The sequence below is a fragment of the Aythya ferina genome (genome assembly GCF_964211825.1).
Source record: "Aythya ferina genome assembly, contig: HAP1_SCAFFOLD_36, whole genome shotgun sequence".
In the NCBI taxonomy this organism is placed as follows: domain Eukaryota; kingdom Metazoa; phylum Chordata; class Aves; order Anseriformes; family Anatidae; genus Aythya; species Aythya ferina.
The window spans coordinates 1,086,572-1,108,785 of NW_028181462.1; the positions used below are offsets into that span (position 1 = coordinate 1,086,572).

Here is a 22,214-nt window from a genome sequence, read left to right on the forward strand (position 1 = left end):
TAAGAAAACCTCTGAATGCTTGTATTTGATCTGCAGGTACCTGACTATGCCACAAGGATTAAAGAGCCGATGGATCTTTCAACAGTTCTGACTCAAATTGACTCGCGCCAGTACCTCGCTGCAGGAGACTAGCTGAAGGACATCGATCTAATCTGTAACAATGCCTTAGAGTACTACCCGGATCAAAGATCTACAGGTGAGGATGTGCTTTTTAGCCCTAGTTTAAAAAATCTGTCAAACATATAGATGGATAAATGCTGTGTGCGGACAATAGACTTCAGATGTATTAGATGATTTTGGACGTCCAGACTGTAAATATTTTATCATTTTGCTACTTGGGCATGGAATTGTGATATAAGTGTTCCCAAGGAACTAGTGCTTTTGTTTTAATTAACTTCGATGTTGTTATGCTGAAAATATTCACTGAGATAAGCTTTTGGAACCAACCTATGAAGAAAGCAATTTTTTTCTGTGATCAAAACAGTTTCATTGGTTGGTAGACAACATTCAGTTAAAGTGTGTAAAATTTCAGATCGTCACAGCGCCTACGTTTTGCAAGACACTGCATATTCAATGGTGAGGAACAAAACGGATACAGAGTTTGGACGACTTTGTGAACAAATTAAAGAATCTCGTGAGAAAAGAGGTACGTGCTTTAACGCTAAGGATTTGAAGACTTGTCTCTGCATTTGTAACTGAAAATGCACGACGAAGATCTTTGGTATCTATTCTTTCTTGCAAGGTCGCACCTCTGCAGCGTGTGCTCCATGCGACAACTCCAAGTCACCACAGCAGAACCCTGCTACTGAAGACGAGAAACCAGATGAAGAGAGTAATGAAAATGAGGAGATGCCAGCGGCACCTGTAGATGCCAGTACACCCATTTCTAATGGCAAGTTGCATTTTATTCAGCTGCTCTTGTCGTTCATACCTTCTCTGTTCTTGAGGCGCAACAGGTGTCTCTGATGCCTGGCTCTTTATGGCAGAGGTATTTTGTTTTCAAATTGACTTCCAAATGTGAGAGAGAAATCCAGAGGTCATTCATTCAATATAGCGATGAATTAAAGTTCAAAGAAAGTTGGTTCATTTGATGTACTCTTACTGGAACTTCATTTTGTAAACAGAACGACCCCCCACTCAAGGATATCACAGCTTCCCTCCTGTACTAAAAATGATAGTACTCACCCTTGTAGGAGCAGCAATGTGAAGAAGGTCAAGGGCAGTAAAAAGGGTTCGAAGCTGTGACATAACAAGCCTTACACTTTTTTTGACAGAGCTCCTAATAAGCATCTTTAGCAAGGTCTGGAGATGGGAGAAAAACTCAAACTAGATTTTAATTCTAGGATGTATAATGTCAAGCTTGACTGTTCCTCTGAACAGTCAATTGAATTTAAATTTTTTTAATTTGAATTAATTAGTTTAGTTATTTTAATTTAAATTCTATTGAATTTAAAGTTTTGAATTTAAATTCCAATTGAATTTATTGAAAAAAATTCCAATTGAATTTAAAGTTTTTTTTGTTGTTGTTGTTTTTCACGAAACACTAAGTTTATGTGAAAGGTTTTGCTGCAATATCTTTTTGCCAAGGATATTAAGCTTAAGTTATCCACAAGAAAACGGTGGGGAGAGGGAAGCTTTAGTTTTGAAAGCTTTTTTTTTTTTTTTTTTTTTTTTTCTCTCCAGGTTTTTCTTGAGCACAGCAGCGTTTCAGTGTCTGCCTGCCATTAGTTGCCCCACTACCAATCAGGAGGGTCAATTAAACTTGCGTGAGGCAGAATTTCTTTATCTGAATCTACGTGGTTCACATAAATATATTCTTGTTTCCTTCTTTCCCTAGGATTATTCTTCTCCCAGTATTGAATGTTTCAACGGACACTGTTTAAGATCAATGAGCAAAAGCATCCTGCAGTGTTCAGTCTCCAGCTTTGAAGAAAGTATGGCGATACTGAGGGGAAATGTCAAGAGAAGACGCTTTTCAAGGTACTGTATTTCTATATGTTCAATCTCTGTTCGATTTGTAGATTGAAAAGCAAGAGAGAAAGCATGTGCAGTGAGTTGTGGCCTGATAAACCTCCGGCTAAAATCAGCAGAGGCCTATGAGCATGCTGATGGCGTACCAGTACCTTAAAACTAGAATCCCTCTTCTCAGTGAAAGTCTTCTGCTTTTCTAAAAAAAACTGTTTTTTTCCCCAACCCCTTTGAGGTGTTGTTGTGGTTTAACCCGGCCGGCAGCTAAACACCACACAGCCCTTCTGCAACCCTCCCACCTCCCTCTCTGGGATGGGGGAGAGAAACGGGACAGTGAAGCCCGCGAGTTGAGATAAAGACAGTTTATTAAGACAGGAAAATAATAATGATGATGATGATAATGATAGTACTGCTACTAGTAATGTGTACAAAACAAGTGATGTACAATGCAGTTGCTCACTACCCGCTGACCAGTGCCCAGCGTAACCCCTAGCAGCCCGGCTGCCCCGCCCTATCCATGGTGCAGCGTGTTGCCATAAGGCATAGAATTCTTTGGCCAGTTGGGGTTGGCCATCCTGAGTCTGTCCCCTCGCAGCTGTTGCTGTGCGCCGATTCTGATCGCCAGTAGGACAGTGAGACACCGAAAGGTCCTTGGCTTGTTGTAAGTACTGCTCTGCAGCAATTGAAACATCGGGGTGGTATCAGCACTCTTCTAAACATCCTTTCACACATCCTCAGCCAAAACATAGCAACCTACCCGCTACTAGGAGGAGAACTAACTCTGTCCTAACTGAAACCAGGACATGTATCTTTTCCACTTGGGTGCTATTGCTCATAATTTTGAGAATTCAACATGAGCAAGCTAGGAAATGTGGGTACATACAGAACCGCGTGTATATGGCACGCAACAGACTTGGGATGTGGATCCTGCGTGAGGCCTACAGGCTTCTCTTTGTATACCATGGAGCACTGGCTTGTAAACATGGTGAAATTTCCCATCCTTGATGGGTCTAATACAACAAGTCTTTTCTCCCTTCTCTGCCCTGTCCTCTTTCTTAATGTAGGCAGTTGAGAAAGCCAAAATTGGAACGAAAAAAAGAATATAACACAGGTAAGTGGCTGTAAGTCCCCGGGATACCTATTTACGCTGGTTACTGAAGAGGATGGCACTTGGTCACTCCATGGCTTTCATTTGGCCCCAAAGCCTTCTGTAGTCAGCTGAATTCACTCCTCAGTGACTTTTCTGTGAAGAGAGGTAGGTGCAAATAGGAGATTTTATGAATTCCTTGGGGAGGGAGCAGTGTGAATTGCAGCTTGGTAGGCACAAAGCAAACTGTTCTAATTGTGCAAAGTAAATCGATACTTGATAAGTTCAAACTTAGTTTTATAGCTGGCAAGCACAAAAGTAAACCTTAGCTGTGATCCTAGCAGCACAGTGGTGTAGCTCTTCCCTTCCCCTTGTCCTCTTGGCTCTTTTAATGACAGTGCAAGCAACCAACCTGTGCCAAAGGGTGCTGTATGGCAAACAATGGGCAGGCTTTTTTCTAAAAAGCACGAGTTTGAGTTATGTGGTGTTTGGGTGTTTCTCTTGAAACGATTCTTCCGTCCTTGAGCTGTTAGATCCTAATGCAGGAAATGGAAGTGCTGCATGCATAAACAGAGTAATCAAACATACACCTCTTAGGAAGAGGCTTGCAATGTCATAGTGTTTGTTTTGAGCACTGTTAGATACAGTTTGACATGAATGGAGTGAAAACACCTTAGAGAAAGGTGTTGATTGTTCTCACTTTTCCAAGACAGAAATGACTGGAGTAGATTTCCCTCCTGCATGGAACAAAAGTTGCACGTTTGTTTTTGTCTGGCTAGCTTTCAGCCTCTTTAAAAATTTCCCTACAGGTCCCAGTTTTAAGTAGACAGTTTAAACGTGCAGAGCGATAAAGAAGTGGAATGCAGTGGTTGTGACACCAACTTCTGATCTGAAATGTAAAGAAAACTCAATCCACTTCAGGGTGCCTTTTTTGTTTGTCTGTTTCCATTTTACAAGAGCAACGGTGAAATAAGGAGAATCCCATCTTCACTGTTTCAAAATCCTTTGTTTCTGCGTTTCAGTCACCAGAACATTGAGGAGTAGAGCTGGTGCAAAAACTGTGAGACGAGTCCACGGAGAAAACAGGGACTTGGAGCTGCGCCGCAGCTGTAGAGTTGGACACAGTCGGTACTCGACTACTAACTCGTCCATTCTATTTGACAAACTTATGACAAAGTAAGTCATCTTTTCTTGCAGACCTCTTAGAATGATCTTTCTTAGCAAGCCTTTGCACTATGGCATGATGTTGTCCTCAACTTGCTCTTTATTTTGACAGCAAAGAGGTATGGCTGCTCCTGGCATTTCCTTCCTGTTTACAGGGAGACACCGTTACCTGGCTAGATAAACAGATTTTCTTGAAGGTGCTATTTCAGCATATAAGAATTGATTTAAAAAACAACAACAACAACAAAAGTGCTTCATGGCTTACTAGTTTTGTAATCTCACTCTTCTCCAGGAATACTTGATTTGCTGCATTTCACCATTACACTTGTCAGCACCACTGATTCTGGTTTATCACTATTTGCATTGCAAATCTCCTTGTCCAAAGCTTAAACTGATGTATGCACTGCTTGAAAACAAAACCTGAAGTTGCAGAGCAGAAGACTCAAGTCATTATGTTAGCCGCTGTGTAACCATACTGCTTTCCAAGCATAAGATGTCCAGCTTATTTTGTTTCTATGAAGAGTTTAAACGGCTCCCGTTAAGCAAAGATGTCCCCACACTGATACTTACTATTAAGCAAGGATTCCACCTCCTTTGGCTGAGGTCTGCTCCCTTACTCACATTGGAACATTCATCCAAGTAGCCTGCAATTCCACACTCTCGGGGGAAAGTCCATAGAATAGAAAAGGTTCCTCCAGTCTCTTCCTCAGCCTTTTTTTTGAAGCATGCAATAAAGCAAAACATTCACAGGCTGCCCTTCCATGCAAAAGAAGGCAAATTAGTAAGACAGGAGCCACAAAACTGATTGTCCTTTAAAGTTAAAATGAGATTTGAAATAGATCGAGTGAGCAAGTGTTGTAAGTCTGTAGCAAAGTCTGGTTTTGCCAATGCAGCACAATTCCCTATCACGTAGCCAGAGCTGCTTCTGTAGCTCCAAGAAGCAAAACTGCTTTGAAAAAATACTGTGTCATCAAAGCATTCGTTGGCTCAGTAGGCACGGCTCAGGTTCAACAAGTTTGTGAAAAAATGAGTACTAACAGAAGCAGCAGGGTCCAAAGAAACACTTTATGTCCCCACTGCGAAATGAGGGGCTTTACCTTGAGTGTTATGCACACTGTCAATAGAAAAGCACTGTAACAGAATCTGCCACGGCAGTTTGCATGTTACTGAAAGACCATCAGAGTGGGACTGCAGCAAGATCATTGCGAAGTTACAAAAAAACCATGTGGGGGTGGGAGTTTAGTTGCGTTAGATAACACAATCTTAGATAAAGATTTTGGTCTTAACGTAAAAGTAAGGATGTCTACTGATCTCTTCAACTCCAACAACTGAAGCCCAAGTCTGAAAAATCGCCTTTAAGAATGCAAAGAAAATATTTAACTCTTCTGTATGTTCATACTTTGCTATCAAGCAAAGGAAAGAATGCTGATGCCTTAACTATGTAGGGCTGTAGCTTACAGAGAGACTACACCTTCCTGTTTTTTTCCCTTTAAAAACGTTAAATGCATGTGAAATTATTTGGGGGTGTTTTCACATGCAAAGCCTAATGCAGTGCATGCAAGCCCTGTCATCTTCTTCGTCTAGTAGTGTCGCGTTAAGGGGTGTAGCCGATTGACCGTCATGGGTCCCGTCGGATTCAGGGTGCTGAACTATCACGGTCACGGATTCACCAACAACGCAGTACGGCCTCGCTCTAGTCGCATTCAAGGAGAACTCTCACAGCTAGGAAGAATGCAATTAAGTGCAATTTCTTACGGCGACAGGTACACAGGTTCTTTGGATTGTCAGTGATAAATTCACTGTCTGCAAAAGCAAGCTAGCATGCATGAAATGCACAGGTACACAGCCTAGGTATTAAGACATGAAAAAGCATCAAAACTCTAGAGATTTCTAAGATTCCACAGAGACGCCTGGTATAAGCAAGCGTTCAGATCTTACCCCACGGCGTCCCAATGGAGTGGGGGTGGGGGAGTGAGAGGCTCAGCCTGCCGAGTGATGTCAGAAGGAATCCTTCCTGATAGTATCTTCCCTAACATCCCCTTTCTCTTAAAGCAATTGATATTATTTTCTATCTTTAAGGTGGAGCTTGAGTGACTCTAGTCGTGCATATCTTGGTTGTGCTTGGTAGAAATGATCTCACTTGCGTTTAAAGGTACAGGCTCTGAGAAATTCCGAGGGCGTGCTCAGTGAGGGGTGGTTGCACCTTGGAGGCGGGTAGCTTTTGGGATGGAGGTGTGCTTATGATGTCTAGTCGCTTAAGGCAATTACTCCACAAGTAGTAACTTAGTGTTGATTTAACTACAGCATATGTAAAACATAAGGATGTTAGTATGGAAGAAGCCGATGAAACCAGTCCTTAAATCTTACTACTTATTGTGCGTGAGCAGACTGGCGTGAGTTTTAGCTATACTGGCAAATATCAAACCACACCTGTGTCGTCCCAAAGCTGGGAAAAAAAACAAAAACAAAACCAAGGAAATGTTGAAGCAAATAGGGAGGCCTGTAGCTTGTGCAGTCTTTTAGCTGAGAAAATAAAGAAGGAGAGAGACAGGTAGCCTTGAGCTAGCAGAAGCAAGGAAGAGAAGGGCTAAAAGGGAAAAAACAGGAAGGAGAACACCAGCTCCAGACTGACCTATAGTAACCTTTTTCTCATTAAGGGTCATTAGCACATTAAAAATCACACCTGTCAAAATGCTAATCTATGCTAATGTGGGATTCGGTGTGTGTCCCCCCTCTCCTGTTCCCCCTCCCCCCCGGTATTCCTCTATAATGCACAAGCTCAGTGGAGATAAGTTAGGTGAGCTGTAATAACCAATCCAAAGGAGCCAAAGAGAGAGTTTTCACAAGTTTCCTGTGTATAAATGACGGCGATTCGAGTCAGAGGTGTGCTTGCTTTGCGAAAGATGGCCAAGTGCCTGACTCTGCAGCGTTCTATAAGTAATTATATAATTAAAAGACCTTCGTGTGCATTCCGACTCTGGGTGCTTATTGGCGCGGTGCACTCTGCACGAACCTGCGGACAACATCTGTACTCAGTGTCATGCCTACAGACAACCCTTTACTGTTGGGACCTGCATATTTTTCTGTGCATTCAACACAACCCCTTTGGCACAACTAGTTAACCACGTAGCTGCCAGTCCACCACTCAGTTGCACTTGTGAAGAGGAAAAGCTATTTCCGTCTACTGGAGGAGCACATCCTCTAAATGCAGGCTTCACTCAGCTGGTCATTTACTGCAGGACAAGATTTGAAAACTGTTGAGTTCTGGGTTTCCTGCTTACAGGAAAAATTAAGTGCTAGATCGCCCTCTACTCCGCTTTGTCTGCTGCATTTAATGGAGATTAAACTGATTTCATTTGCTCCTCCGTTTATGGACAATGAGCTGAAGGAACAGGTACAGCACATTAGCCTGGAATGCCTTCCCTCCCAACCAAAGTAAACTGGAGCTGTAACTAACACAAGCAGAAGCAAGGCTTCCGTGTTTTCAGCTGAATAAAGTTCCAACAAAATCATCCTCTGGGATTTGAAGCTTACTTCACATGACATGCCAACGACTCTTTTCCCTCTATTGTAAAGCGGATCCCTGCTGTTAGTTGCTCTAGAAGCAAAGGAATCATCGGTTTGGTTACCAAATAGCCGCTTCTGCAAACGAGAAGTGTTGTGCTCTCTCTTCCCTTTGAATGACTCCACACTTCTCATCAGCTACTGGATTGCTGACCTAGAATCAGAGAACATCCCAAGGTGGAAAGGACTCCCAATAATCACCAAGTCCAACTCGTGGCTCCACACAGGACCACCCCAAAGTGAGACACGATGTCTGAGAGCATTGTTCAACACTTGTTGACCTCCGTCAGGCTCGGTGCCATGAGCAGTGCCCTGGGCAGCTGTCTCAGTAGCCAGCCACCCCCTCAGCGCAGCACGTGAGGCGCACGGGGCTCGGTGGGGCAGCCCGGGAGGGGAGGACGGCGGGGCGAAGTGGCAGCTCCCTCAGAGCCGTCTCCCCGCCGCCTCGGCCGCATGTCGGGGCTTTTTCGTGTCAGGGCTTTTTCGTGTTGCGCCTTCGGGCTCTCGCCGTGGGTGAGATGCTGCTCCCCAGTGCGGACCCCTTGCGCGCGGGGCCTGCCCGCCGCAGAGGCGGGAGGGAAACCCCAACCCCAAAGCCCTCCCGGCAGGCCGATCCGGCACCGACAGTAAACACACGCCAGAGGAAACGCTCTGGTTTTAGCCATGAGCAGCGCGGCCAGGTTCAAAAGGCGTCACGCTGGAGCTCCGAGTTCGGCGGCGTTCCGAGGCCGTTGTGGCGGTTGTGGAGACGGCCCCGGCTGAGGTGGCTGCTGCTGTCGCTGCTGTCCCCTCTGTCCCTGCTGTTGCCGCTGTTGCCGCTGTTCCCGGACCTTGGAGACCCCCGGCGGCTCCCTGTGCCAGGCCCTGTGGCCCCGGGGAGCTGCCCGCCGCCTCGTCGGCCAGCCCGGCAGCAATCCTGCCAGCACAGAATAGCCCACTGCGTTTCAGGGTAAAGTGACAATTAATTTCTATTTCCTGGCCTGGGTGCTGCTTTCTTCTTTAAGGAAGCTTCAAGGTTAAAGGTTCAACTCAGTTATGTCAGGGTTCAACTCCGTTTCGTGAAGGGGCTCTTGTACGAAAGCTTAAGCTGGGATTGACTCTCTGCTAAGCGGAGGCCAAACGTGGACCTACTGAGAAGCAGGTCCTAAGTGATAACATTTTCTAAAGAGACTGCTAAACACATCTGAAGAGTGCTGCTGCAGAACTCTGAATGGGGGGATAGCAACTATCTTAACTGATCTGGAATCTTGAATTTACTTTTCAATGGACAAGAGGTGTGTCTCTCAAGGCAAACAAAGAGAGGAGTAACACCCGATACTCATGTCAACATAAATTTATGCTCAGAGCGTAGGTGTAGAAACAGCATCGGTATGTATATGGAACATCGGGAGAGGAAGCTCTATCGGTATTTACAGTTTTTCTACTATCTTGCCAGAGAGATGTCATCTCCAAATGAGAAATGGATGTATTTTGAAACAGTGGTGGTGGATCGGATTTCTTCTTTCTAGTGTTAATATTTGCTCTTGAATCGTACTTAATACCTGGTAACACCTCAATCAGTTGTCAAAAATAAACTTAAAAATGTGTGAGGCTTATCTCATTGGTCAGTATAAAGATCAAGGTCTTCGCTTCGCTTCACTTCACTTTGCTTCCCTTCCCTTTTTTTCTTTTTTTCTTTTTTTCTTTTTTTCTTTTTTTCTTTTTTTCTTTTTTTCTTTTTTTCTTTTTTTCTTTTTTTCTTTTTTTCTTTTTTCTTTTTTTCTTTTTTTTCTTTTTTTCTTTTTTTCTTTTTTCTTTTTTTCTTTTTTTCTCTTTTTTTCTTCTTCCCTTTCCCTTCCCTTCCCTTCCCTTCCCTTCCCTTCCCTTCCCTTCCCTTCCCTTCCCTTCCCTTCCCTTCCCTTCCCTTCCCTTCCCTTCCCTTCCCTTCCCTTCCCTTCCCTTCCCTTCCCTTCCCTTCCCTTCCCTTCCCTTCCCTTCCCTTCCCTTCCCTTCCCTTCCCTTTCATTTTCCCCAGTATTGTTTTTCTGTTCTCCTTCTCACTGCAGTCTTGATTTTGTTTCTTGTCCCTTAAGTATGTTTCCAAAGTGTTGCTGAAACATTTTCCCTTTCAATCCTAAAAAAGGAGCTGTCACTGGTGAAGATCGGAGCTTATCCCTGAGCCCAGGAGCTGTCACCTTAGTCTTCCAATCAGACAAGGACGACTTCATTTCTCATGTAAATGCATTTGTCAGGTTTGCGTATTGTTTTTTCAGGAATGGGAAGTGTGTATAGAATGGATTTAAAATTTACGTTGCCAGGAAGCTTCCTAACCTGGTACGCCCCTCTGACTATTACCCCCTTTTGATAGTCCAGGCGGGCAGTGATAACATCGAAGAGAGAAGCCTCAAGGCTATCAAAAGGGACTTTAGGGGGCTGGGTCGGTTAGTGGATGGAGCGGGAGTGCAGGTGGTGTTTTCGTCCATCCCTATGGTGGCAGGGAGGAGTTCAGAGAGGACACGGAAAGCCCACCTGTTAAACACGTGGCTCCGGGGCTGGTGCCAACGCAGAAATCTTGGGTTTTTTGATCATGGGGCACTTTACTCAGCACCTGGCCTGATGGCCGCAGACGGGTCCCTATCTTTTAGGGGAAAAAGGATCCTGGGCCAGGAACTGGCAGGGCTCATTGAGAGGGCTTTAAACTAGGTAGGAAGGGGGATGGGGCTGAGGCTAGGATTGTTGGGGCTGTGCCAGGGGGAACAATGGCAAGGCCGGAGGGTAAGGCAATGGCCCAGCTGAAGTGCATCTACACCAATGCACGCAGCATGGGTAACAAACAGGAGGAGCTGGAAGCCATCGTGCGGCAGGCAGGCTACGACTTGGTTGCCATCACGGAGACGTGGTGGGACCAGTCTCATGACTGGAGTGCTGCAATGCCTGGCTATAAGCTCTATAGAAGGGACAGGCAGCATAGAAGGGGTGGTGGTGTGGCTCTCTATATTAGAGAGTCTTTCGAGGCTGTAGAACTCGAGGTTGGGAATGACAAGGTCGAGTCCCTTTGGGTTAGGATCGGCAGGGACAACAAGGCTAGTGTCCTGGTCGGGGTCTGCTATAGACCGCCGAACCAGGATGAGGAGACGGATGAGGAATTCTACAGGCAGCTGACAGAGGTTGCAAAATCATCAGCTCTTGTACTCGTGGGGGACTTCAACTTCCCTGACATATCCTGGAAGCACAACACAGCCCTGAGAAAGCAGTCTAGGAGGTTTCTGGAGAGCGTGGAAGATAGCTTCCTGACACAGCTGGTTAGTGAGCCTACCAGGGGAGGTGCCCCGCTAGACCTTCTCTTCACAAACAGAGAAGGACTGGTGGAGGACGTGATCGTCGGGAGCTGTCTAGGGCAGAGTGACCACGCAATGGTGGAGTTCACTATTCTTGGCGAGGCCAGGAAGGGGACCAGTAAAACCGCTGTATTGGACTTTCGGAGGGCTGACTTTGAGCTGCTCAGGACATTGGTTGGTGGAGTCCCTTGGGAGGCGGTTCTGAAGGGCAGAGGGGTCCAGGAAGGCTGGGCGCTCTTCAAGAGGGAAGTCTTAATGGCGCAGGAACGGTCTGTTCCCACGTGCCCAAAGACGAGCTGGCGGGGAAGAAGACCGGCCTGGCTCAACAGAGAATTGTGGCTTGATCTTAGGAGGAAAAAGAGGGTTTATAAGCTTTGGAAAAGTGGGCAGGCCACTAAGGAGGACTTTAAAGAAGTAGCGAGGCTGTGCAGGGACAAAATTAGGAAGGCCAAAGCTCATCTGGAGCTCAATCTGGCTACTGCCGTTAAAGATAACAAAAAACGTTTCTATAAATACATCAACACAAAAAGGAGGACTAAGGAGAATCTCCATCCTTTACTGGATGCGGGGGGAAACTTAGTTACAAGAGATGAGGAAAAGGCGGAGGTGCTCAATGCCTTCTTTGCCTCAGTCTTTAGCGGCAATACCGGATGTTCTCTGGATACCCAGTACCCTGAGCTGGTGGAAGGGGATGGGGAGCAGGATGTGGCCCTCATTATCCATGAAGAACTGGTTGGTGACCTACTACGGCACTTAGATGTGCACAAGTCGATGGGGCCGGATGGGATCCACCCAAGGGTACTGAGGGAACTGGCAGAGGAGCTGGCCAAGCCGCTGTCCATCATTTATCAACAGTCCTGGCTATCGGGGGAGGTCCCAATCGACTGGCGGCTAGCAAACGTGACGCCCATCTACAAGAAGGGCCGGAGGGCAGACCCAGGAAACTACAGGCCTGTCAGTTTGACCTCAGTGCCAGGAAAGCTCATGGAGCAGATCCTCCTGAGAGTCATCATGCAGCACTTGAAGGGGAAGCAGGCGATCAGGCCCAGTCAGCATGGCTTTATGAAAGGCAGGTCATGCCTGACGAACCTGATCTCCTTCTATGACAGAGTGACGCGCTGGGTGGATGAGGGAAAGGCTGTGGATGTGGTCTACCTTGACTTCAGCAAGGCTTTTGACACCGTCTCCCACAGCATTCTCCTCAAGAAACTGGCTGCTCTTGGCTTGGACTGGCGCACGCTTCGTTGGGTTAGAAACTGGCTGGATAGCCGGGCCCAAAGAGTCGTGGTGAATGGAGCCAAGTCCAGTTGGAGGCCAGTCACTAGTGGCGTCCCCCAGGGCTCGGTGCTGGGGCCGGTCCTCTTTAATATCTTCATCGATGATCTGGACGAGGGCATCGAGTGCACCCTCAGTAAGTTCGCAGATGACACCAAGTTAGGTGCGTGTGTCGATCTGCTTGAGGGTAGGAAAGCTCTGCAGGAGGATCTGGATAGGCTGGACCGATGGGCTGAGGTCAACTGCATGAAGTTTAACAAGGCCAAGTGCCGGGTCCTGCACCTGGGGCGCAATAACCCCAAGCAGAGCTACAGGCTGGGAGAGGAATGGTTGGAAAGCTGCCAGGCAGAGAAGGACCTGGGAGTGATGGTGGATAGTCGGCTGAATATGAGCCAGCAGTGTGCTCAGGTGGCCAAGAAGGCCAACGGCATCCTGGCTTGTATTAGGAACAGCGTGACCAGCAGGGCTAGGGAGGTGATCGTCCCCCTGTACTCAGCTCTGGTGAGGCCGCACCTCGAGTACTGTGTTCAGTTTTGGGCCCCTCGCTACAAGAAGGACATCGAGGTGCTTGAGCGGGTGCAGAGAAGGGCGACGAAGCTGGTGAGGGGCCTGGAGAACAAGTCCTACGAGGAGCGGCTGAGGGAGCTGGGCTTGTTCAGCCTGGAGAAGAGGAGGCTCAGGGGCGACCTTATTGCTCTTTACAGATACCTTAAAGGAGGCTGTAGAGAGGTGGGGGTTGGCCTGTTCTCCCACGTGCCTGGTGACAGGACGAGGGGGAATGGGCTTAAGTTGAGCCAGGGGAGTTTTAGGTTAGATGTTAGGAAGAACTTCTTTACCGAAAGGGTTGTGAGGCATTGGAACAGGCTGCCCAGGGAAGTGGTGGAGTCACCATCCCTGGAAGTCTTCAAAAGACGCTTAGATGTAGAGCTTAGGGATATGGTTTAGTGGAGGGCTGTTAGCGTTAGGTTGGAGGTTGGACTCGATGACCTTGAGGTCTCTTCCAACCTAGAAAATTCTGTGATTCTGTGATAAAATCAATTTTAAATGTAAAATGTCAAGGCAAAAAAAGTTCTAATTACAACCTCTGCACACAATTTGCCAGCTGTGGGACTAGGAGTTTTCTTATTTACTGTGTTTTGTTTAACGTGTCTGAAGTTTAATGGATAGCAATCAAGGCGTGCTAGAAATCTGAAAGCACTTTATGCTTTGTTCTCTCCGTCATTTTGGTATAACAAACTAGCTTATGTTTTAAACCCTCCATGAGGTTAGTGGTTTCCCTAAAGGTAACAAGTCCCTGTGTGCTACAGTAAGACAGTAACAAAACATGAAGTATAGAAGTTCATCCTGTCATTATTCAGCTTCTGCCTATGGACACACAACTACGCTTATTTAAAGCGGTATCACCTTGAAACCTAATCAGCATTTTAAAAAGGACTTTGTAGCAGTTATTGGCTTTTGTCCTGGAGGGCTGAGGTTTGTTTTGTTTTGTTTTACATTCAGCATTTCCGTTTCTAGCTTACATTCCCCTGTTGTTTTGCATGAGGAAAGTGTGCAACTTTAGAAAGGAGAACGGAAAGAGCTGCTTTTTAGTCTAACTTTTCAGTTTGTCGTAGGAGTTTTAAATGTGGTAGGAGTAAAACACCAGAAGTACTGCTGCCAAAGTTATATTCAAACTCGTCTTTCTTGGAGAAGCAGAAGAAGCCCAGGGAGAAATAAATTTGCAAACATGCTCTTCATGCTCTCCTTTCCCAAGATTTCTCTGAGATATAGCCCATCCTCTGTGGGTTTTGAGGTATGTGGTTCCCAGGAGTGAAAAGGAGGGCCAAACATCTCTCCTCTTGGATCTCAGCATGCCAGGGCTTTAGTGTACTGCCACTTACAGCTCCGCTTTTTCACCTGGAAAAAGCGACCGCATGATGTAGACTGAGGAGCCCTCACAAATTAACTTCCCATCACCAAGTGACGCCCAGAAAAGGTGTATTTAAAAGCTAGGCTCATTATAGAATCACAACAAACCCCTCATGACTGGTGCAGTAGACAGTGAGGTAGAGGGCGAGCCCTGGAAAGACAGAAGAAACGTAGCAGTGAGTTCTGGGTACCTTTGTGCAGACGAAACAGAAAAACGCTGGCAGTGAAGTAATAGTGTTCCGTTACTAATGCCAGCAATAGATAATTGCAACAATTATCTATTAGATCATAGGTACTAATTAACAGATAATTGCGCAACTCCGGAAATCAATAAATAACTGATTCCCCTCAGGGAATGTCTTCTACATTTTTATATTAAAAAGACTCCAGAGTTGTAATGGATTAAAATCCTACGGAAGGGAAAGAAATGGCATCAGCCACTAGTTCTGCAGAAGCGAAAAGTAATACTGGTAGAGTTTAGATGGAAATTTTCACTTTGTGTGTTTAGTTTGGGGATTCTTTTTAAATCATTCATACCAGCGATTTAGTTCTTAAGGCTGTTTCTTTGAGATTAAGTGACAGGACTTCTGTTACTCTTTTCTTCTTGGAATGCTTCTTGATAGTCTTACGTCAGCCAGAGCTTCTGTCTCTGTCGCAGATGTGAACAATAACCGTAGCTAAGAAGCCCAAATCTTCAAAGCCTAAAAAGCCCTCTTCAAGGCGGTCTGGCAAATCCAAGAAACCAAGTCCTAAAATACTGATGTCACGCACCGCCAACTGGGGCCGGATAGTGCCTGCAGAAGATTCAAGCCAAGTCTCTGTGGCCCAAGGACGTGGAGGTGCTATTTACTGTAGATCATCTGAAAAATCTAAGGCTTTTGCCCCAAGAGATCTAAGTAAGTGTGCGTTTTATCCTGCCTCCATTTTCTTCAAAGCAAAAGTAGAAAATGCAGTTCTTACTTGTTGCACTGATAGAGAAGGGGACTACTGTGAACAAAGACTTCAAAAGCGAATCCCCTAAGGCAACTGAAGTGACTGATGTTACAGAAATTAATTTTGATATATTTACAGTCAACAGAGAAATATGGGGAGCTTTTTGTAATGCACAGATTCCTCCATGTCTTTTCTGTTTTGCAAAGAAAAGTGTTTGATTGTTGCTATTCACAGCTTCCATTTTTCACAGGTTTTTTGAAGGATAACATTGCTCAGGAAAAGATCTGGTATCTGTAGGGGTACCGTCATTCCTAGTTCCTAGTTTTTACGTTTTTACCGTATAATTTCAAGTCTAAGTTTGTGGTTTAAGTTATAATAAGGAAAAAAACAGTAGTTGAGTTAATCAGGTTAAAGATTATAGATGGAGAGGACCTTGGCATTAGGTGCTACAAACAGAATGGCAGTTAGCCTTGCCTTAGAAAAATTAAAATGGTTGACTAAAGTTGTTTGTTTTTTTTTTTTTTTTTTCCCCAAAACATTGTGTTGACCAGCCAATTTGAATTTGGTGGTATTAAAGCTGTCTGCAATCAGTTTTTCTGGTTTGGATTGTAGCTAGCTCCTCTAGGTGCTCCTGCAGAATAGTATTTTTTTAAATACCTTTCTTCAAAACAAACAAACAAGATCTCTTTTTAAATTTAACTTTCTTGCAGTCGTTAATGATGGAATTGCTCCGCCACAGAGCCTTCTTTTTCCACCTGAGAAGATTTGTATGGATTGGCGAGAAACACAAAGTGTTGGAGTTGGCCTGTACAATCTTGGCAACACATGTTTTCTTAATGCTACTCTACAGTGTTTGACCTACACACCCCCACTTGCCAATTACATGCTTTCTCTTGAGCACAGCCAGTCATGTGAGTACTTTCTAACAGTATTTTGAATCTGTTGGATAGCTCTGAAGGTGAAAGAACAGCAGTGATTCTGTGAGATAAGCTTATTTGCCTGATTTTACCTGTAGAAGCTGGCTTTGAGCACTGTATTAGCAGTGGGCTCCGAATAGCATATGGAGTGCAATTAATGCACCATGTTTTATTTATTTATTTAGTTGTTTGTTTGTTTGTTTGTTTGTTTGTTTATTAAAGGATCATTTATTGCTTCATGGGAATAATGAAGTGCATTGGACAGTAATGCATTTAGTAGTAATTTTAGAGAGTAATACATTTTGCAGCCTGTGGAGTTCACATTCCTGTCAGCCTTTACAACTGCGACTTTGCAGTAGTCTTTTAGATTTCTCATCACAAAATGCATTTGAATACAGGCTTAGTGGATATTTTTCTTCTGTCAAGTTGTGTGAAATGAAATGTTACAAGACTGTTGGGACATTGGCATCTTGGGAGAATAGAATGTAGCAAGGAGAGTGGATATTGTATCTATAGTTTAAATTGTACTTAGATGTTTGTAGGTATGGATATTTTGCTGGACTGGGATGCTTTGTTCTTTCACTCTTCAGGTCGTGAACAAGATTTTTGCATGATGTGCACGATGGAGACTCACATTAACCAGGCCCTGCGTTGCACTGTTGATGCCATCGAGCCTACGCATGTTATCAGTAATCTCAGTCGTAAGTGGCTTCAGATGTGTTTCTTTTCGATAGCTTGTAATCTTCAAATAATTATTTGATGTGTCTAAGTGGTTTTAACACTCCAATGAAGAGAGATTTTAGAAATACAAGAATGATTTCATTTTTAAATGAGGTCAATACTATCATCTTCTTATTTAGGAATAGGACAACATTTCCGTTTTGGCAGTCAAGAAGACGCACACGAGTTCTTGCGCTATACTGTTGATGCTATGCAGGAAGCGTGCTTGAACGGAAGCACCGAGTAAGCATAAACAAGTTCACTTTCATACATTCTCTAGCACCTTCTAGTCCTTTATTTACTCTCAGAAATGATCTCTAGCACCTTTTAGTGCCTTATTTACTATCAGCAACGAAAGTCTACATCATCCTTGGTTTTCATCAGACTCTTTGAAGAGTTAACTCTGTGCCTTAAATCTTCTGAGGTCTGATTATAATTTATTTCCAGATTGGACAGATCTTCTCAAGCTACCACCATCATTCATCAAATATTTGGAGGATTTCTAAGATCGAGAGGTACTTGAAAAAATATTCCTGTCCTTAGAACTGATCTGTGTCTTTTGTCGGTAGTAAAGCAGTCTGTAGTTTGTCTAAAGTAGTATCTGTCAACAACTTGAATTTGGACAGTTAGTCTCCTTCACATAATGTTAAGCATTTATATTTTGTTTCCAGTGAAGTGCTTGAATTGCAAAGCAGTTTCGGATATGTATGAGGCATTTCTTGATATCACTTTGGATATAAAGGTAAGATGTTTTCTAAATATAATTCATGATGTTTAAGTACATGCATAACTTTCTAAATTAAACTTGTTTAACTTAAAAAAACAAACCACATATAATGTTAAAACATAAGAGCTTGGTGGTGCTAAGGAAGTGGATTGGACTTTGTCCTTCCGTGGAACCCATGTAAATAGTCTCCACATTTGCATTGGGTTTAAGGGGAAAGAATTCTCTTTCTGCAAACATTATAATGCTGTCATACTTCTTTGTTGTTCTACCTCAATATACATCTAATTGTTAGACTGATGAATTTGTCCCCAGTATTGATGACAAAGCACACTATAGATGCTGTCTAGGCAACTGGGAAAGTATTTGTTCCAAAGTCAAATGCCTTCCAGGTGAGGTCAATGCTGAGCATGCTCTTTCTGCCTCCTTCTTCACAGTGCTCCTAGTAGATCGCTTGAGTATGTTAGTAAGATTCTCCTATAAACTACTAGTATGTCTGTGGAATTCTGAATTACGGTGACTTTACGCTCTTCTTTCTCGCTGCTCTAGGCGGTTTCGTCTGTTACCAGAGCTCTGGAACTCTTTGTGAAACCTGAAGAGCTGGATGGAGAGAATTGCTATAAATGTAGCGAGTAAGATTTTGACGAATTAGGTCTTAATCCTAGATGTCAGTTTTCTATGTTGCATGACTCTGTTGGACTACCTCTAACCTTTGGATCTACTTACAAGTTTTGTGGAAGTTTATAAAAGACTTGGATTTTTGTTTCTTTGGAGGGGGGAAGTCTTGTTCATAGGCATTCCCTATGGGTTTGCAATTCTCTGGCTTGTATTTTGCCATCAGAATTCAAAAAGAGCTACTTTTGTTCTTTCTATTTATTAGCTCTCGACAGTACTTTTCTTGATGTAAACTGCCCAGTTTCCGTTGTTCTCTGGGCTAGTGGCTAATTTTCACTGCTTACACCGTAGGTCCTACCTTGGAGCGGGCAATGTGTCAAACTGAACTATTTTGTTTCAAAGGATGGCAGATGGTTTCAGTGTCTTTCCAGACAAGCTCAGTACATGAAGACTTCCTACTGTTAAATGTCTCCCTCCTGTAGAATAACCATGTGCTTCTGTTGTATTCTTGATGTTGATAGTCGACCTATGTTAGAGATTATTTGCAATTTCTAGCCCTGGGGACCAAGGCTCTCTCGTTCCGCTTTCAGTATTTGTATTTCCCTTGAAAGCTGAAAGAATGTATCCAGGATTGGAGTTCAAATAGCCACTTTTGTAGACCAAGAAATGGTACCTTGCCATCCAACCTGGTCATACCCTTTTGTGAGAGATTCCTGTTCCCGCTATGCTCTGAGTTGTTGGGAAAATTGACCTTCTTCTGTGTATTAACAAACCTGACACGCAGTGCATGGGTTTATGAAAAGAAAAAAGACCAACCTATTATGCAAGTAAATATCATTCAAATAGCATAGGCATGCGTGAGACATTAAAAGGAGTTTGTTTTGGGGGCGAAAAAAGAAGATGCCTTCAAACACTTATCTCTGCTTGTTTTTAAGGTATAAAAAGATGGTTCCTGCGTCCAAGAGATTTACCATACACCGTTCTTCCAAGGTTCTCACGATATCACTGAAAAGATTTGCAGATTTCACAGGTGGAAAGATCAACAAGGTATATTTACCACTGTAATGCAACTATATCATTGTGTAATGGGATATCCCCCAAAGCTGAAAGTTGTTAATATTTTCAGACAATAATTGTAGACTAACGACTATGGCTTATTCTTTCTCTTAATATCAATAAAGTTCCCGCTTGACAAGAAGCATATGCTTTCCTCTGAGAAGGCTGATTCATCAGGAAACAGTTCTCTGCAACTTCTAGTCTTAACCGTTGTTTATGGGAAGACTTATTTGTAGTGAATCAAGAAATATATTCTAGAAATATAAATTCTAGTCTGTGTTTTTTGGAAGTGTTTTTCTCTGGCTAGTCCACGAAGTACTCTGGGATAATTTTTCTATCTTCTTGGTGTCTCTTTAGGAGGTGAAATATCCGGAGTATTTGGACCTGAGAGCCTACATGTCGCAGTCAATGGGAGAACCACTGCTCTATGCCTTATACGCAGTGCTGGTACATCACGGTGTCAGCTGTCACTCAGGACACTATATATGCTATGTAAAGGTAGAAGTCAACAGCATTTCTAACAGGGTAAAGGTTGTGCTGGCAAACCAATTAAAGCATGACTAGCAGCTACTGTTTCTAGGGAAAAAGATTTCATTATATTTTTATTTGACATGTGTGTATTTTGTTCCTATCCGTGATTTCATTTGGAAAACGTGCAATTCACCTAAAGAAATCGTTGTCTTTATTTGCAGGCTGGTAATGGACTTTGGTATCAGATGAATGATGCTAAAGTAGTGCGTACTGACATTAAAAGAGTTCTTGGTCAGCAAGCTTACATACTTTTTTATATCAGGTAATAACAAATCTTAAAATGTGTTCAGAAGAGATTTACTTTCCTGTTATTGATATTTTTCTGTTTTGCAAGTGTTTTTCTTGCTATCCCGGGAGAAGATTATTATTTGTCTAATTCAGTTCTGTCTAACCTGAAATTCTCTGTGTCGTTTATTATCTTTTGTTGCTTGGCCTTAAACTGCAGCACTTGTGTAAATTGCTATCTATGTGTTATCTGTAGCTGGCTAATTTAGAGAAGGAGAGAAATGAAGGTCATCTGTGGTGTAAGAATGATTTATTGCTGTGCAAGTGATAGTCTTAGTAGGAAGACTGTTCTCTACTTTTCAGTCTGTAGTCTTGGCGAAGCCTTCTGTAGAGAAGGCTTCCATATCGTATGAGCTGTTCCTCTAAAATGATAGGATGGGATTTAATCCAAGAGTAGGCTGAAAGAAAAACTAAACTACGATCACTGCTCTTTTCTGAAGGCGCTATGATTTGACACTTGGAGAACGTGCGTTTTACTTGCCAGCACCATCTTATCCCTGTTCATTCCCTCCTGGTCAGCAGGGGGCTAATAGTAAGCAGGCTGGATTTCTGGGACCACGACTTCTTCCTCATATGATTAAGGTAATTCAGGGAAGCGGGAGGGCAGATAACGGCACCAAACTGCTAGTGGGTTTGGGGTTTGGTGTGGGGTTTTTTGTTTGGTTTTCGGCATCTTAGTTTTGTTTTCCTTCCCACGCTGCAGCTTTCTTCACAGCCCTCATGCTACAGCCAGAGTCATTCAAACAGTGGTTACTGCTAAATTGTGCAGCCATGCGACTCCATTACTTTATAGCTCCAAGACAGCTTTCTAAAGCACAGAGAGCTACGCTCTTTGACTATTTAAGCAGAGTGTACTAATCCTCAAATCATTTAAAAGAGGACTTGTTTTTCCTATCCTCGTCACTTTAGCTAAGACAGGGAAAACTAAATGTCTTATTCCTGAGCACCAGAACGATTACTTCAGGCTTTTCAGGGTATGTTTAAAGGGGAAAATAAATATATTTGGGAATAGCAGCAGGTAATGTTAAGTTGCTTGGCTGGTTTTCAAAGATGATGTTAATTTGATACCAATCTGCAGTAAACCAAAAGCAGGAATTGAATACGCTTATTGGACTTGCATTTATCCTTAACGGGCAGTGTGTTTTTCTTTTTAGGTGTTAAGACCATTTGTAGAAACACTCAGTAGGAGAGTTTTGTGTTTCAAAATGTTACATGCAGTGTTTGCGTTAATCCATCTTGCAATTTCTTCTTTTTAAATACAGAATTCAAGCCGTTTAAATGGAAATGGATCCATAAAAGAGGACACAAAGACCACTGGTGTCACCCTAAAAAGGCCATCTTCAGCACCACCAATGGCCTGTGTTCAAAACCAGGCAATTACCAGGCCTTCAATGACTGATACGTCAAGAAAACAGAAGATCACCATCAGTATTCACAATAAATTGCCTGCTCGTCAGACTGTGTCACAGCCTGACTGTCTTAGCAGTGCTGTGGAGGATGAAGATCTCTACCAGGCTGTTCCTTCATCCACAATTACAAATTTGGTAATGCAAATGAAGCAAATGCAAACAAACAAAAAAGTTTCTGATGAAATTTTTGTGGAGCCAACAGTGAATGAAAATCCTAAACTCAGCTCTGATAACACAGTCCCTTATGGTGCAGAATCTTCAGGAAAATCTGAGGAGGAGTCAAAGGGCTTATTTCAAAGGAATTTGAAATGCAATGCAATGTCCTCTAATGGAATTTTGGTTGGAAAGGTAGTCCGTACATTGCAGCATTCCAGTTCTTCCTGTCAGAATGCTGACAAAGGAAGATCCCAGCATGAGCTGCCAAAAACAGATTCACTAAATGGTGCTATTAGGTTAGTTAATGAATCTAAAGAAAACGGACTGAAACTTGATGATTCCACTTGCCGAGTTGAACCTGTTAAACCTTCTGAGATGTTCTTTTCTAAAACAAATGGATCGCTTGAAACATAGATTTGCTCCATCGAGAATTTCTCACCTACAATGTATTCGGGAGTGTTTATTGTGTTCCTAATTCAGGTGAAATACTGAGAAAACACAGCACACATGTGATCGTAAGACTTTGTGGTATTATCCCCTTAGAATTTGCAGACCTGAGCTTACATTAGAACTTGTCAACTTAAG

At 43.5% G+C, this 22,214-nt stretch overlaps 1 protein-coding gene across 1 annotated transcript; it reads left to right on the top strand.

Moving 5' to 3' along the window:
• LOC311428210 (ubiquitin carboxyl-terminal hydrolase 42-like) lies at positions 1-20,646 on the top strand (the record flags this gene model as incomplete). The annotated part of the gene is made up of 16 exons (XM_084539739.1): positions 1-196; positions 1,838-1,980; positions 3,033-3,079; positions 4,078-4,231; positions 9,906-9,997; positions 14,942-15,179; positions 15,927-16,127; positions 16,724-16,834; positions 16,994-17,096; positions 17,301-17,368; positions 17,525-17,595; positions 18,127-18,209; positions 19,128-19,239; positions 19,606-19,746; positions 19,941-20,041; positions 20,505-20,646. Coding segments are annotated over exons 6-16 (1,269 nt in total), but the record flags the coding sequence as incomplete, so codon positions are not given.
• Positions 20,647-22,214: the final 1,568 nt, after the last annotated feature.